This window comes from Anabrus simplex, chromosome 10, assembly GCF_040414725.1.
Source record: "Anabrus simplex isolate iqAnaSimp1 chromosome 10, ASM4041472v1, whole genome shotgun sequence".
NCBI lineage: Eukaryota > Metazoa > Arthropoda > Insecta > Orthoptera > Tettigoniidae > Anabrus > Anabrus simplex.
The window spans coordinates 104,531,917-104,548,896 of record NC_090274.1 but is presented as its reverse complement, the minus strand read 5'-3'; the positions used below and the strand labels follow the sequence as shown (position 1 = coordinate 104,548,896).

General features: G+C 40.5%; 1 protein-coding gene and 1 long non-coding RNA gene across 2 annotated transcripts in view; one reads left to right on the top strand and one right to left on the bottom strand.

Annotated features, from left to right (window-relative positions):
- LOC136881966 (uncharacterized) overlaps nucleotides 1–11,328 on the bottom strand; it is a 39,698-nt gene extending 28,370 nt beyond the window's left edge. The window contains exons 1-3 of the mRNA XM_067154440.1: nucleotides 11,274–11,328; nucleotides 7,508–7,619; nucleotides 2,496–2,591 (exon numbers count right to left, since the gene is read on the bottom strand). Coding sequence (XP_067010541.1) covers nucleotides 2,496–2,591; nucleotides 7,508–7,555 — 144 coding nt within the window. The 5' untranslated portion in view covers nucleotides 7,556–7,619; nucleotides 11,274–11,328. The remainder of the gene's footprint in view (nucleotides 1–2,495; nucleotides 2,592–7,507; nucleotides 7,620–11,273) is intronic.
- Nucleotides 11,329–12,979: 1,651 nt separating this feature from the next.
- Nucleotides 12,980–16,980, top strand: part of LOC136882070 (uncharacterized) — a 48,123-nt gene continuing 44,122 nt past the window's right edge. The window contains exon 1 of the long non-coding RNA XR_010861081.2: nucleotides 12,980–13,098. This is a non-coding gene — a long non-coding RNA (uncharacterized lncRNA). The remainder of the gene's footprint in view (nucleotides 13,099–16,980) is intronic.

The window sequence follows — 16,980 nt, the reverse complement described above, 5'->3', positions numbered from 1 at the left end:
GGATCAAATGAGGTGGGTAGAGTTGAGGCTACCATGGGATGCCATGGTTAGACATGTGGAGAATGTGTGTGGAGGAGAGGGAACCAGGGTAGAGCGTTATCCAGGAATTAGGTTGAGGCAGATGTTGAGGAAAGTAGAAGAGAAGGAAGAGGGAAAGGAGGTACTAACAATGTAAGACAAGCAGGTATAAGTACCAACATAGTTGGGGATGTGTGAGATCTGGTAAATGCAGCATGGGTGAAGTTTAAGGAAGCGGAGATTGCTATCAGTGGAATACTGTGTAGGAGGGATACTGACAGGAAGGTGATTGGGGATTTAAATGAGACTATGGAGAAGGGTACATGGGAAATTGGGAGTGAAATTTCTAGATCCTAATGGGTGGGTAGGAGATAGGGATCTGCACTCAGGTGGCCTTCACTTAAATCGCAGTAGTACATGTAAGTTAGGAAATTTGTTTAGAAGTGTTATAGACAGGTACATTGAGGGAAACGGGTGGCCTAGGGAGCGGTGATAAGGGAACAGGAAAAGGGATGTTCAATAGGGATGACAAAAAATGTTAGTGATCAACTGTAGAAGTATTTAAACATAAAAATTTCACAGTGTTCCATATTGAACTGCATCACAATTAAATTGAAAAAAGAAATGAAGTGGTTCAACCACACAGGAACGAACCTTGCAGCTCGTACCCTTGATACCCACAGCCACAGAACATGAACGGCAGCAGATAGCCGGGTATCTGTCTTGGTTAGCATATGTAATGAAATCGCCATATTTTTTACTGAAGCATGCACTCTCAGGTGACAACTTTTGGATATGGCAACTGTTGACTGCAGAATTCATTGCAACGCCACATACAATGGCACATCCACAGTATTCCATTTACTCTGATGCAACGCCCAACTCCATTGCAGTGGTAGCACCAGCCTACCAGATAGGGTGGGCCCAGGCCTTCGAACGTCCAGCCCCAATCCACGCGGTGGAGACTTCAGCAGCAGTAATGGCAGCAACCTGGGCAGTGCGACATCCCTCATGGACCCAACCGCGTCGACATCTATACGGATAGCTCCGTGGTGTTATGGACATTAAGATCAGGTCGGGGCCCTGTACTCCACCGCTTTTTGTATTTATTGCCAATGTACATACAACTAATAAAGATAGCAACTGAGAGGCATATTACTCTCTCGTGGTGCCCCATCTCCTCTGCAGCCAACCCCGCTGATGCCCCCTCCAGGGACGTGCTTCAATATGTAAACACGTACCCGGACCTACCATAAAGGCCGGGGCGACCCTGGAGAGGACCTCAGTATGAAGAGAGCAGGAGAGGTGATGGGACATCACAACTAACGAGGTGTGTAGCTTTCGTCCAACAGACCGTCACCGTCGCTGTCCGTGGTTCAACCGATTCAATACAAGTAAATAAGAAAAGTAGTGTTACATTCTTATTTGGTTAAAAGCGGTACCGGTTTCGACCACCAATCTGGGTCATCATCAGCCAATTAAAAATACAAAAACAATGCATAGGAAAACAAAAAAAGGATAAGTCTTCCACAAAAGCAGCTCAAGAAGCAATATAAGACAATAGGGGTTAGCACTGCATGATTTTAAATCATAAAAACAAGAAGAATTCAAAGATCAGTCACTTATATGTAGCAAGGTGCATGTCCCTGAAGAGTAGCACAACACAAGCAATGTCCAGCACTGTGCCTTAAAATGTTTACTAGAAGAGGTGAACAGTTCCTTGAACAAGTCCGCAAACACTGCCAGGCATGAAGTCGCAACATGATTTAATAAATTTAAAGTCCTAAAATTGTGTAGAAGTAGAAGACAAGTCGCTTAAATAAAGTAAGATGCTAACTCCTGAAGATCAGCGCAACATATGCAATGTCCGGCACTGTGCTTATTAATGCCGACAAAATGCAGTGAATAGCTTAAAGAACAAGCCTGTAAAGCTTCAATCGCGAAAATATATAATACAAGTTAATATAATTGAAGTGTATATGAATGTTAATAAGATCTTGTAGATTAATTAGAGATGCAGAAAAGTTGACGTAACAATCGTTTTTTACGTTGTAATTTAGGAAAGGATTCTAGTAATGCAAGAGAAAGAATCTTCCGATCTACAGCAAATCAACCCCATTGCAAGTTCAGATTAATTAAATACTTGTCATGTAAGAAGCCCTACAAGCTAATTTTCATGACATATATATTTTATAGCAGTGATTATGCATTATTATCACCTGTAATATGTTCAGGCGAAGTAGTTACATCCGTCATGTTGGTATTTGCACAAAGACCACGTGGAACTCGAGGAGTGATATAAAATTTTGTTTATACCTATGTTACTCTTTCAATGCAAGGAATTTTCGTTCATTTCATTTTTTCAAAGTGATCCTTCCTAAAATTAGGGGTGCGGGGATTATTCGGTGGTGGGGATTATTCGCGTAAATATGGTATTTTTGTTCCCAGACAATGGGTTATCAAATTATGCACATTACCTCAAGAGAGCTTTCCTGTGTTGGCCCTGGCTCTGTTAACTCTGATTTGGCTTCTTTCTTCAGAGCTATCACTCCTGATACATGTTCAATATTTTCCTGTGGAAAGTTAAATATATTAGATATGCACATAACAGACATCTACAAATCTAGTCACCAACAAATGAGTATGATAAAGCATTACCTGACAGTTACTTTCAAAATTTCAGTAATGTTTAAGGAAGGTTTTTTACCAGCAGAGGATTGTTAAAACCAAAGGCTGTACAGAGAATGGTGTTAATATCCTTGATCACTCTTTATGTCAGAAAAAAGGATGAGACTGAGAACCAAATATAAAATGAGAAACATTTCCTAGCATACCAGAAGATATCCTACTGGCCATGGAATTGAGGCCATCTTGCACAGAATCTGGAAGTAAGCTGCCAGACATAAACACTAAATCGTATGAACTGTTGACATATGTCCAATCATATCAATCAAATCTTAGAGGTTGTTTGAACCACTTCCAGGTGTTAAAACTGTTCTAAATCATTTTTTCTTCTCAGCATTGAGTCTGTTTACATAAAGATTTAAAAAAATTGAAATTTTTGAATCACATTCTCTACTCTGGTTTTGCCGACCTCACAGGGGCTACACAAAGCAATGAGACAGTACTGTTTCAAACAGCATATTTCAATGCTTCCAAGTGTAAAAAGAAGAAAACAAACATGAAAGAAGCAAGCTTTTCACAGTCATATAACAGGGAAAGATGTAGCCCAAACTCAATGCATCTACTAATAAAATGTTGTACTACTAAGGGGATGGTATGTTGTGTTCCATGAAGAACTGTGAGGATGAGAACACCATCAATAGAGAGTCAGCAATGTTGGAGTGTACATCTGCAGTTTCAGGAGCTCTTCCATGATCTACAATGAGACCTTGAAATTTCTCACCTGGATTCATAAAATCTCGTCGGCAATAAAGGTGTGCGTGAGGGACTGTGATCAAAAGCTTATGTTCTAATATAAGTTCATTTACTAATAAAAATGAATCACAGTAAGTTACGCAATTCTAGAATATACCGACTTAACCCATTCAATATAGAAAAAGAGAACAATAGCTGAACTAAGGAAAGGAAGAAAAATGATGCACAAAATGACAAAATGAAATAATGACAAAGAGGAAAGAATAGTTAATTTTTTACGTGCGTTACGTCCTCAAAGTGTTAGAGCCCCCTAAGAAGAGGCATATTAAAGAAAATTTTCTCAAAAAATCATGTATTCTAGAGTTATGCAGGGTTCTATAAGTAACATAGACACAGACCTGTATGTGAGAAATAAAATAAGCTAATCACTTTTCTGCCTTTCTAAATGAATTCAAAGTCTGAGCAAAATACTTATTATGAGAGAAATTACACTCAGATTTTCAGCTATTTTATTTCTCATATGCCATAGGCAAATCTGCTCTTTCCTTAACACACACATCAGCCAGCAGATTGTGGATGTGAGAGAAAACTAGAGTAATCACTCCTATGTTGACATTCTGTTTAGTAGACTGGTAGACTGAGGACGTAACCGATGCTTGTTGTTTAAAGGGCACAACATCTAGGTCATCAGCCCCTAATCGTACGAAATGTGACGAAATGAAATTACAATTTAAAAGTACAATAATCACCCACTGACCAGAATTCAAAATGTGATGAAGAACGAATGGATGAATATGAATTTAAAACAATCAGAGGATCCGACCCGCAATGCTTCACCTTCCCAGAAACTATATTACCAAGGGACTGCTTCCAAAGCACAATCCTGAATCGATGATGCTTGTTGTCTAAAGGGGTTCTATATCCAAGTAAATGGTCCCTCATCATGGCATTTAATGCTAATAAAGTAGAACCATGGCATTTCTCAAGTTGCGGTACTAATGAAAGGTAGCATAAAGTCACAGTGTTCCAAAAAATGATGGTACTACTTACAAGTAATGTATGTCGTACAGGTAAAATAGACCTACGATATTTCTCACATAATGGCGCCTCTCATAGGCAAAGCAAACCGATGGTGCACCTCACATAGGTATGCTAATCACAGGGACTAATACTATCCCATGGTGTTCCTCAAATAATGTGTACAAATCACAGGCAATGTTGACCAACAGTGACGCTCATAAAGTGGTACTAATCATAGGCGATGCCCAGACCCATGGTGTTTCCCACATAATGCTACAAATCACGGGCAATATAAGCCTGCTATATTCCGCATATAGTAGTACTAATCACAGGCACTGGAAACCCACAGTGAACTGCTCTCTGCTACTAATCACAAACCTATTGTGTAATAAAGGAGACCCATGGCTTTCCCCAGGTGATGGTACTAATCACAAGTAGTTTCATGGTTCTAATTCAATCATCCCTTGGTTGCCCCTTTTAGTCACCTCTTATGCCAGGCAGGGGATAATGTGGATGTATTCTTCATCTGCGTCCCAACCCACAGGGGATAGAGAGAGAAAAAACTCAACAAGCACACATTTATTCTGAGAGCAGCGTGCATTAATTGCAGAATTTTAGCTTTAAGCAACTCTTCGGCAATATCTCATCTATAAATTAGCAGTTCACACAGCTTGCAATAGTCAAGTCACGGTTATTCACTAAACACCTTTCTTCCAACATTCAAGGTTTTCAAAGACTCTGAGGTGCCACAATGATGTGCAGGAATTCACTTTCATGCCAGTATAACTACATACATATGCTGGAATAATTCAGCGTCTTCAAATACCTCTAGAATGAATGCGAATCACACTCACCAACATGAAATTAGTATGCATCAGTTAACCCTCGTAGCTATCAGATGAAGAGCCACTGAACTGAAAGTCATGCACTCAGAAGATTGCAATGGACTGAGATTAGAGTAGCAACAGACAGAGCAAGAAAAGATGATGAAAAATCATGCCTCTTCTCAAAAATTTTCAATGCATCTCCACATTCATCAGGGTGTCTGCTTTAGACAAGCTATACCCACAGTAAACTGCCAAGGCATAATTTTAATACGTGCTCACCCAACATTAGTGACAATATAAAGAAGTTTAAATGAAGCAAATCTTACCTGGAATTTCTTTCGGAAGAAAAATATGTTCACCATTAGAGACATGGACCTACCGGCCACAACCTAATTCAATCTAGCACCCACCATTTTCCATCACTTCAGCAATTACTAGCACTGCAAATAGCTAACATATGATAGGAAATGATGTAAATCCGACAAAGATTCCATTACCAAACCAAGCAGAATAAAGACATTACCACACACCCTCCAGAAATCCATTTCAATAACCAACAGAGGTAATCAATTAACGATCAACAGTCAGTCAAAGGGTACTTAACACATGAAATGCACTGAAGCCACAATCTTGTAACACTGCCTATCACAACTTCATCACTAGATGGACCTAACCATGGTTCCTTCACTATCAAGCCCACAACATTAATTCAGTTTTTTGCTACTATCAAACATATAATGCACTGCCATCTCCCTAGTAAATGCTAGAGGACAATTGTCCACTCGGCAGCCCTTATCTGGGAACTTATGCCACCAGACGCCCTTTCTTTGTCACACGAATGATGCTTTTGTCACCAGCTGGACACATAGATGTACATCAATACTGTTGTTTTTAGTTCCTAAGAGCTGGCAGCATTGTGTAGCACACTGTGGCATACTCTCAGACAAAGAAACAAAACAGAGACATACCACGATAGATGCCCAAGCAGCAAAAGGTGACTGCTTGTGTTAATATTGGGGAAGCATATAGTAAATTATGCCCCTGCCAGTGAGAGGTTTGATCAAGCGCTCAACGAATTATAACCCTTGATCAAACCTCTCACTGGCTAACCAGGAAGGAAGGCACGCCACAGGGTAGTGTTTTAGGCCCACTGCTCTTTATTTTGTACATAAACGACATTTCATCAAATTTAAAGAATTGTAGCTACCATCTTTATGTGGACGACTTACAAATTTACTGTCACTGTAAGACCTCTGATTTGACTCGTGCCATAACAGGCATCAATGTTGATCTTCAGCGACTTAATGATTACTCCTTGAAAAATTCCCCCCTTCTTAACCCCTCCAAGACACAAGCAATCATTATTGGCTCTCAAAAATTGTTGGCCACACTAAGATATGAAACTATTCCTGCAGTTATACTGAATGGTAGACTTATTCCATTCAGCCAAACTGAGAAATCTTGGAGTGACAATGAGCGAAACTTTAAATTGGTCTGAATTCAATCAGAAAGTGTGTAAAAAAATATTTTCGATACTTCATTCTATTATAAGAAACAGCGATATTTTTTACCTTGTAATGTGAGAGTCAAACTCATACAAACGCTAGTGCTTCCCGTCCTTGACTACTGTGACGTCATTCTGGTAGATGCAACAAAAGAGCAGACATCGAAACTTCAGCGAGCGCTTAATTGTTGCCTTAGATTCATATACAGTCTAAGTTATGATACATATGTCACCCCATATTATCACACTATTTTGTGGCTGAAACCTGAAAAACGACGAACGTATCTCATACTGATACTGATATACAGACTGCTCTCTGAAGACAGATCACTATACATTGCATCCCAGCTTAAGTATTTGTCCTCCTTTCACAGCAGTAATACCCGCTCTGGTTCCTCCCTTTCTATTCCTGTCCACCGATCCTCTATGTACAACAATTCCTATGTTGTGGCGGGTTCTAGACTTTGGAATTCCCTGCCTGTCACTGTCAGAAATTCCACCTCATTACTTAAATTTAAATCTGCTTGCTGAGACTACCTGCTGAATGCAGCTGACTAACCTGTATGAAAGGAAAATCAAATGAATGTGAGTTAGAAAAGTGTAATGTACTTTTGTGTACGTTATTATTTACTATATAATATTAAGTACTCAAACTCTGCTCCCAATGATGTATCACTACAGTGGTTAAGTATAAGAGAGGGCCACGACCGACCGACTGACCAATTCTGACCTCTATAAAGTTCTGTGAAATGAGACTTACAAGTGATGTATTTGTTATTCCTCCAAGCCAGGCTGGTTGCAGGTCCATTTCACACTGCAACTGAAGTAGTTAGAAGGTACTGGGGTTTATGACTACTTCCAATGATGTTACACTGAAACACAGGCCAGAAAAATGTATTACCTTATTGTTACTTAGGTTATTTGTCAACAGACTAAGCAACAAGCTTGTAATTTTATATTCAGTATATTATGATCATACCAAAAAGCCCCAAAATTTAACAGGCCTCTGGACTTCATGAACATACCTATAGGACCTCCATTTTTCTATGAGTGTTAATATGATCATAGCTAAGGACCTCCAGTTTTACATGACTTCAAATACAGCGATCACTTCCATAGGAAATATAAGTTAACATTGCTGTCAATATTGAGATCATAGTCAAAGGATCCCTTTTTTACATGACACCTTATATCGTATTCATAGCTATATAACATACAGTTTTTTATGGAACTGAAACTAGAGCAAGATGGGTTTTCTTGTTAAAAATCAAACGAACATTGATTGTGATCAAAATGCACAAAACTTCTCCAAAATTCAGTGACTATTCCATCTGCATATCACTCTGATCACCTATCTTGGAATCTTCCCACCATTGTTATCTTCTGAACTTTGCTTCAAAGCTAACTGAACAAGATCAGATTGCCTTGAGATCTGTTCTAACAAAATTTTCTTTCTTAGGATCAAATTCTCTCAAACCATTCTCCTCTCATCAAGCTGATTCACTACCTCTTTATTTCTAATATGTTCTATCCATCTGATCCTCAACAACTTCTGATACTTGAAAGGCTTCAACTATGTTTTTCCCGGCACCAGTTATTATCCATGTTTCACTTCCATGCAGTGCCGTACTCCATACTCAGTGTAACATCAATTTTAAGTTCTTCAATGCATTGAATCTAAAGAACATGATGGAGAAAAGATGGGAGTTTCGGTGGGATTTAGTGATAACATTTATAGATATTGAGAAGGCATATGACAGTGTACCATGGCAAGCGATCTTGGATAGGTTGATAAAAAAGAAGGGAGGGAGAGGAGAAGAACCAATTCTAAAAAGCCATAAACAATAAGTGAGTAAGTAGTATGAAGACTATGATAGGACAAACAAACTGGTTCGAAGTAGAAACAGGACTTCAACAAGGATGTGTATCATCCCCTGTACTCTGCATTACAACCATGGATGAAATCTGTAACAGTATACAACAAAAAATGGAAAGTAAAGAGACAATGGCCTTACTCTTTGCAGATGACATAGTAGTATGGAGAGAAGATGAAATGGAAGTACAAGAACAAGATATTGTACAGAGTTAGGAGCTAGAGGTATATGGATTGCACGTAAGTGTGGAGAGGTATATTGTAGCAGTGGTGATGAGATGTAATAGAGAAAGAAGAATAGTGAATATTGAATATTGAATGAAGAATACTGAAGTAAATGGAAGACCATTAGAAGTTGTGGAAAGCTTCAAGTATTTGGGATCTATAGTCAGGAACTGGGACATCCCAAAGGAATGAAAGAAAATTTTGCACCCTACGTATTACACACCAATTTTGACATATGCATCAGGCACATGGACAACAGCAAACTATGATGAAAGCAGAATCCAAGAGGCCAAGATAAATCTCCTTACAGGAATAATAAGGAGGATATGAAGGGATAAAGTCAGAAACGTAAAAATCAGGGAATGAATTGGATTTCCTAAACAACAAGACAAGATAGAGACCAATAAACTGAAATGGTATGGACACATGATGAGAATGGGAGAGGGTAGAGTTCCAGAGAGTGATTACAGAGAAAATAACAGGAGAAAGACATCGTGGAATGCCCAGACAGAGGTGGATGGATACAGGGAAAGAGAGTACAGAGAAGAGAGGGGTAAAAAGTAGAAAAAAATATTGGAAGAAAGAAGGGAGTTGTGGACAGATAGAAAGCTGAGGAGGTCCTTAATTCATCACTCTACCCAAAAGACTGGAAATGGAAAATGAAGAAGAATCTGTTGAACATAAGACAAAAATTTATTCAACACTTCTACCAGCTCATTTCATCGAACTTTTACTTAAGTGCATTTTCTTTATTTGTCTGTGCATGTCATGTCTAATGAGACAACCCAGGGTTGCTTAACACAGCACCCCTTGAAGGGAGTTCTGTGTCAAGCAACTGGTTTAAATGTTTAGCAGTTTGCTCCCCACATGGTCCAAAACTAGTCTGTGTTGTATACCTTGAGTGGTGCCTCACTGAATTCATTTCAGCCAATAACAGTGCTTATTATTAACTTTGTGATATTTTACTGTAAAAGTAAACATAATGTACACATGTAAACACGAGCTTCGTTCCTGAGGCCAATTGCGCTGATTCTTACTCATTGCCAGGAAACAGATTTCTATGGAAACACATATCTATTCAGGAAACTATGATGAATTGTATTTTGTATACTGCAACGTAAGGGACACTAGGCCTACTTGTTCTGGCCTGCACTGGTTATTCTATTAATATATTCTTGATTTCACTTTCAAGTAATAACTACCTTTTACAGTTCCCAGAGCCAGAATATAGTCCTGAAGATTTTTCTTCCATTACTGCTACTGGTTTAATATTGCCCTAACAAGACGAAGGGAAAGTGCTAGGATTAAGAAGGTAGCAGCGTTAAATAAGATTAATTCGAAGTCCCAGTCAACATCCATGGCTGTGACAATATGGAAGCTGCTGAGGAATGGGTAGTGCTGAGTACTGACATTCAGAGCATGACTAGTGCATATGAGTGTTATGAAAGGTGTTGCTCATAGTGTCAGTCTTACTGCAATAGTAATTTCTGGCCCAGTGAGGAAAGCAATGGCAAACTACCTCACTCCTCATCTTGCCTAGTACACCTCATTTTGGTGCTACCATTGGTTTTTGCGGTTTCCTTATAACAGCATAACCCTTGGTGGTGCTATCTGAGGATCCAACCAGCCTCTGGGCTGATGACCTAACAGACAGACAACGAGAAAATGGGGAAACCACGGAAACGATTTTCAGGGCTGCCTATCCTGGGATTCGAACCCATGCAAACTCACCGCCACACGCCCATGAAGAAGATCCTTTACACTCCAATAAATCAGGAAATATCTTACGAAAGAGAGGCAGTCTACTGTTAACTAAAACATCAGGAGTAAATACCGGATATGGCTGTTGTGGGGTAAGGATGTGATACAGAAGAATCTCCATAACAACAATGATATACCAAGAAATCTACATATGCAGATATTTTCACAGATATCCTACACGGAACAACTCTCAAGATTTCGAACACTACCGGTACTAAAATCTTTCGCAGCCTACAGTGTAAAGAACAACTAAACATTCATAGCGTCACTTTTAAATCGCACACAGAGGCAAATAACACATCAACAAAATAATTAAAATTATACCGATACACTACATCTTGCAACTTCTTTCTGAATCTAATATCCGCATTTCTTCACCTGCGTAGCCCTTCAGAAAAATTCCTCTTTCCATTAAATTTAGATATCCGGTATATTGCTACAACATATTATTTGCCGGTACCGGTACTTGTGACGCAAAAGCCAGGAGGTTTCAAAAAGAAATCTAGTTATATGCTTATAAATGTTTAATGCTTAGGTAAAAATAAAATTAAGAAAATTAAAAATATGTAGAATGCTGAAACTGAGAAACATTAGCATTAAATTTTTACGGTTCTCAATTGAGATCTATGAGTTTGGCAAAAGTAAATTACTGAAATTTGAACATTACCGACAATATGTTAGAGGTTGCGCACACAGTGTAAAGTGATAGAAATCACAATTCCTCAATGAAGAAAATCTGTAACACAAGTAACGGCATAAGCTGAACAACTGCTTAATACGCGTCTGATACAACAACATATCTCACACTTCGAGACAAAACCAGATATTTTAATGTAGTCTACAGACAAACACTTTAAGAACGACTTGATTTGTATCAGTCAGTAGAAGAGGCTGAATTTAGCAAAGGATGTATTACCAGTGACAACTCCAGAGTATACGGCACTTATTGAAAAGTTCACTGTGCGCCAAAGAGAATGAGTAAGAGGCCACTCTGAACGTTATTTTTCAATTCTGTATGCAACGGCTGCTACAGAGACTGCCGAGCATGGGCGCCCAGCCCATATGACAGTTTGTAGTGTGTGTGTGCCTTTGCTGGCAGGACCTAGTGTTTACAGTGCACTATGTCTTCTGGTATGGGCTAGAGCAATTTTGTTACTTTCATTGATCTGTCTCAGCTTTATCCTTAGCTTTGACAAAATGAAAGTGACTGAGGTATGAGTAATGCTAGTAATGCCATTCCTTCTGCAGCCAGTCCCTGCTATGAATGGTGTGAAAATATTGCTCATAGGGCCAGTTGGTGCATGCATTTCAGTGGGCTTGGCAGACTGATGTGTAATAGCAACTTCTGGCTCGGTGAGGAAAGCAACGGGAAACTACCTCACTCCTCATTTCCCTAGTACGCCTCTTCAGTGATGCCTAGGCCATCTATGACAGCTGATGGCGGAACTGTTGAGGATCCAACCAGCCTTCGGGCTGAGGACTAAACATACATACACGTGTGTGTGGGGGGGGGGGGAAGACAGACCTGGGGGTATGCAGTATTTTTAATATTTAGGAAGATAAATGGCGACTTGTATTCTGCGGTAGCATAACCCACGGTATCCCCTGCCTGTTGGTGGAGGACGGTACTACAGCTTCTACACAATACTGACTTTTAAATAATTTTCTTGAAAGGAAAACTCCTGACTACACTACATTTTTGCCTTTCCCTGTGAGCTAGCTGGGGGGGGGGGACGAGGCCCCCACCTTGCCCCCGGGTATGGGCCCCTTGGGCCGGGAGCTGCCGCAAAGGTTGCCAGGAATTGCATGCTAGCGCCTCTGGCCGTCGGAGGCTTGAACTAAAATTACCGGGCTGGCGATTTAAATCGTTTAGTGCATTAGGTCCTCAGGATCCCATTCTCCCCCACACTTAAATATATTCATTTCTTTCTTTCTGTTACCTTTTTCTGAAATACTTCATTCTGAACATTGATACACCTGGAGGTTTGCCTGTGCTTCATTATTATTTTGTCCGACTCGTTGGCTGAATGGTCAGCGTACTGGCCTTCTGTTCAGAGGGTCCCGGGTTCGATTCCCGGCCGCGTCGGGGATTTTAATCTCCATTGGTTAATTCCAATGGCCCGGGGGCTGGGTGTCTGTCCTGTCCCCAACATCCCTGCAATTCACACACCACATATAACACTATCCTCCACCACAATAACACGCAGTTACCTACACATGGCAGATGCCGCCCACCCTCATCGGAGGGTCTGCCTTACAAGGGCTGCAACCGGCTAGAAATAGCCACACGAAATTATATATTATTATTTTGCTGGTGAAAAGAAGTTTACCAGCCTGTGCTGCTTATTATAATTTTAGTTTCACTCATTTACAAATCCATGAAGGAAGGGAGTGACCGGCCTGGCCTGTGCTACTCTTTTTTTTTTTTTTTTTGTGCTGAGGAAAAAAAGAAGCTAACTCACAAAAGGAGGAAGAAAAGACGTGACCAGAAGGTGAGTGAGATTGGCAATCCTTATCTCGGATTAAGATCTACAACAGAAATAGAAACTAACTTTGTACATCAGTCCTCTTAACACTATCGAAGCCAACCTCAACAGTCAATAGTATCACGATATGCCACTTATGCAGGAAATGAAATATAAATACAATGTAAGAAAAAAAGCCATGCACAGGAACCAAAATGATTAAAGGAAACTCATATGCTAAGGGGGATGTTTGTAGGATTCAAAGGTAAACAGAAATGTTACATGATCGTTTGATTTATGGAGCTATACCTCTACCTACTATCCTCAGTATTACAGGTAAAAATTTCCACAAAGGTTTTAGTGATCGTGGTATATCATAATTTCGTGACATTGCATTCAGTAGTGTTATTCATCAATTAAAAATCATCAGCCAGAAAACAATACAATACAAATACAAAATCCTTCATTTTCGAAAGAAAGAGTGGAACTGACAAGTTACAACCTAATAGTTTTCTCTCTTTTTGCAGTCTAATGTTGCACTGACACGTCAAAAGTTTTCAGCAACACCATTTGTATTTTCTCAAGAAACTTGCTATATGATACATTTTTCAGCCTGTCAAATGAGGCACCTAGGGCCACACACTGAGAAATATGGAGATTTGTACTTCTTTTGTATCTGCTAGAAGATGGCAAGTCTCTGGCAGAGTAGTGTTTGAAGAAACCAAGGCATGGTAGCACGTACCCTGTTCCTACATATTGCACCAAAACACAACATATCATTCAATCAGTTCAATCAAGTGTTGCTGGAATGAAAGATGACAGAGAAAACCGGAGTACCCGGAGAAAAACCTGTCCCGCCTCCGCTTTGTCCAGCACAAACCTAACATGGAGTGACAGCGACGTGAACCACGGAACCCAGTGGTGAGATGCTGGCGCACTGCCGCCTGAGCTACGGGGACTACACATATTTCAGTCATTATATGTTCCAAATTAAAATGTAAACACTGTCAATCTGTTCATTTAAATTAAAAATATCTTCATCATTGTCTGCATAATTGCGTGAGTTACGTCGGAGTTCAACTTATCACGTAGTGTCGTTCACGAGCGATGTCTGGATTAGCGTGGTATCGCATGCGAGTAATCGATTCCGCGGGACGTAACAAACCCGTCTGGCTCTCCGCAGCAACCGAGTGATTATGAACGAGTACTAGAACACTAGAAGTTCAAACTACTTTGTTACGTCTTCTTCGTGATAACACTAAAATAGTTGATTTTTTCAGTTAATGTTTACCTGTCTAGTATTATTGTTAATGACCTGAGGGCAATAAGTTGAAATTTTATCATTTTTATTTTTTACGGCTGCTCATTCTTGTCACCCAGGTAACGAAACTTCTGGGGAGAACACTGCAGTCAACATAAGTCATTACAATGACATCAGTAGGAATGTAGCGATTAAAATCAATGTTATCATATAAAATATACTATATATAATATAAAATACTCGATCAAGGGAAAAGCGCATATTTTCTCAATTTGAACACACAGTTCTACGGTGAACAGTCCATAATTTCAGTGCTGGAATGACCAAGCCCCAGACAACCGCGAACGTTACTCTACCATTTTTCCGTTAAATGTGTACACTTTTCATTCCAATCAGTACTTCAGAGTAGGGATTGATTAGCTGGAATGCTATGATGAACCAGTGTGTTACTTACCAGTAGTATCAGTAAATGTATGAACCATAGGATGGCATGCTAAAGTAGAGAAAGGTCTAACTCCCGAGCTACTTGCCGCCAATATTCGGGCAGGCTGTTATACTCGGTACGCAGCAATAATCCCATCTATCGGAGATGAGTGGCACCAAAATAGACGAAGAATATCACAACAAACAATGGTCAATGTAATGTTACTAGCACAATAAGTGGATAGTTTTGCCGCCTCCACCTCCACCGGCCCCCCGCAGAGGCCTCCTCCACATCCACCTCCACACGCTCTCGGGAGAGGGCTCCTCCGCAAGCCACGTGTTCTTGTTTGTAAACAAGGCCACGTGCTTTTTTGAAAGCCACGTGCTTTTTTGACAGCCGTCATCCCCCATCTTGCATCGCTAACCTTAGTGCTGCCCTCTTTACGGCACTACCTTTGAAATGTGGTGGCAGCAATTTCTACGTGCTTTTTTGACAGCTGCCATCTTTAAACAACAAAGCATCGTGCTGCCATCTTTAGCTACTACCTTTGAAATGTGGTGGTGGCTTTTTCTACATCTTTATCGTAGTAGCCGGCAATTTTAAAAATTCTACGTGGAGCTGCGACCATCGTTAATCAACAAAGCATCGTGCTGTTATCTTTAGCTACATACCTTTGAAATGTAGTGGTGGCAATTTGAAAAATTCCATATGCTTTACAAACCCACGTGCTTTTTGACAGCTGTCATTTTTAATCAACAGAGCATCGTGTGATTGCGCAAGATGGCTGTGGCTCTTTTGGAGAAAGCTAGCTTAGAGGTTACTGCACAAGATGGCGGTTATACATAGGCTGATATGGCCTTCTCCTCTGTTAAGGCACAATTTTAAACATGCATCGCGAAGGCTAGCGTGAGCACGTGCTGCATGTTTAGACTTAAACACATACTGCTGTTCAAAACATATTACAAGTGTTGAGAGCACAAAAATCGCACACTATAGTTCGATGTTGTAGAACATTGCATTGCAAGACTAGAATCAAACACTGTTCAGAAAAAAAACCTTTCTCAACATACTTACTAAGCTGCTCTACCTCCTCCTCTGTCAAGGCACATCTCAATCGAACATGCATTGCAAAAGCAAGAGTGTGCACGTGCTGCAGTAATAACATCCATGTGCATGTTTAGACTTGAGCACATATTGCTGTACAAAACATATTACAACAAGAGTTGAGAACACAAAATTGTTCGATGTTGTAGAACACTGCATTGCAAGACTAGAATTAAACACTGTTTAGAGAGATACCTTTTCCCTTCTCAACATACTGAAACCGTACAGTGTCCTGTACAGCTCATGGGAATGATATGGGCCTTTCTACTCCATTAAAATTACTCCTAAAGGTCGCGTCATTGGTAGCAGTATGGGCGAAGGGGATCGAGCGGCGTCCGGCCAGAACGGAACCCGCGATAGAGCGCCTGCAAAACAAAGGGAAGACAGAGCAAGAGCCAAGCCCCCGCGGAAATACCCTCTCAACTTGCAGAGAGAGATAGAAGAGGACGCGTAGTCAGATACGCCCCGAGGTGTGGCTTAGCTTCCCAGAGTTCCAAACTAACATAAGGAACTTCCGGTTTTTTATGCACGTGTCACGGGTGCCAACGTCGGATTTTGGCGCTTAAAAAATGGAATGATATTTTGATCCAGACATAGGAAAATTATGTGAGACACACCATTGAATAGAGCGGAATTGTCTGCGGTTCCCAGACTAAAAATATGTAATAACTTATTCAGGGGAAGAAATGAGGTCACCAGCTGTCCAGATGTAATATATCGCTAACACATGTGAATACAACGGCGTCACCCAAGCTAAGAGTCGCGCTCAAAAGATGACTCCATCCCCCAAAGGACGCTATGAATTAATCAAAGGCGGGAAGCAAATTACATAAAAACTGCCGATCGTAGGTCCAGCACGCCTTGCTCAAATGAAAGAGGAGACAGAGGGCTGCAAGGTGCACTATTTAAATGTCTTCAATTCTTGGTATGAAAGGAGCTCTTGTTCTTAATGAACCGTGAACGTTTACGCCCCCAGGCTTCCGGCGGGCAAGATAATGTAGGCCGGGCTGGCCATCACAGAGGACAGTTGTTCTTTGCGGGTCGTTGAGACGGACACTGTGTCCCGCGTGCTCCAGTTTACAGTCCGAAACCCTTGACCGCTTACTGAAAGTGCTGTGTA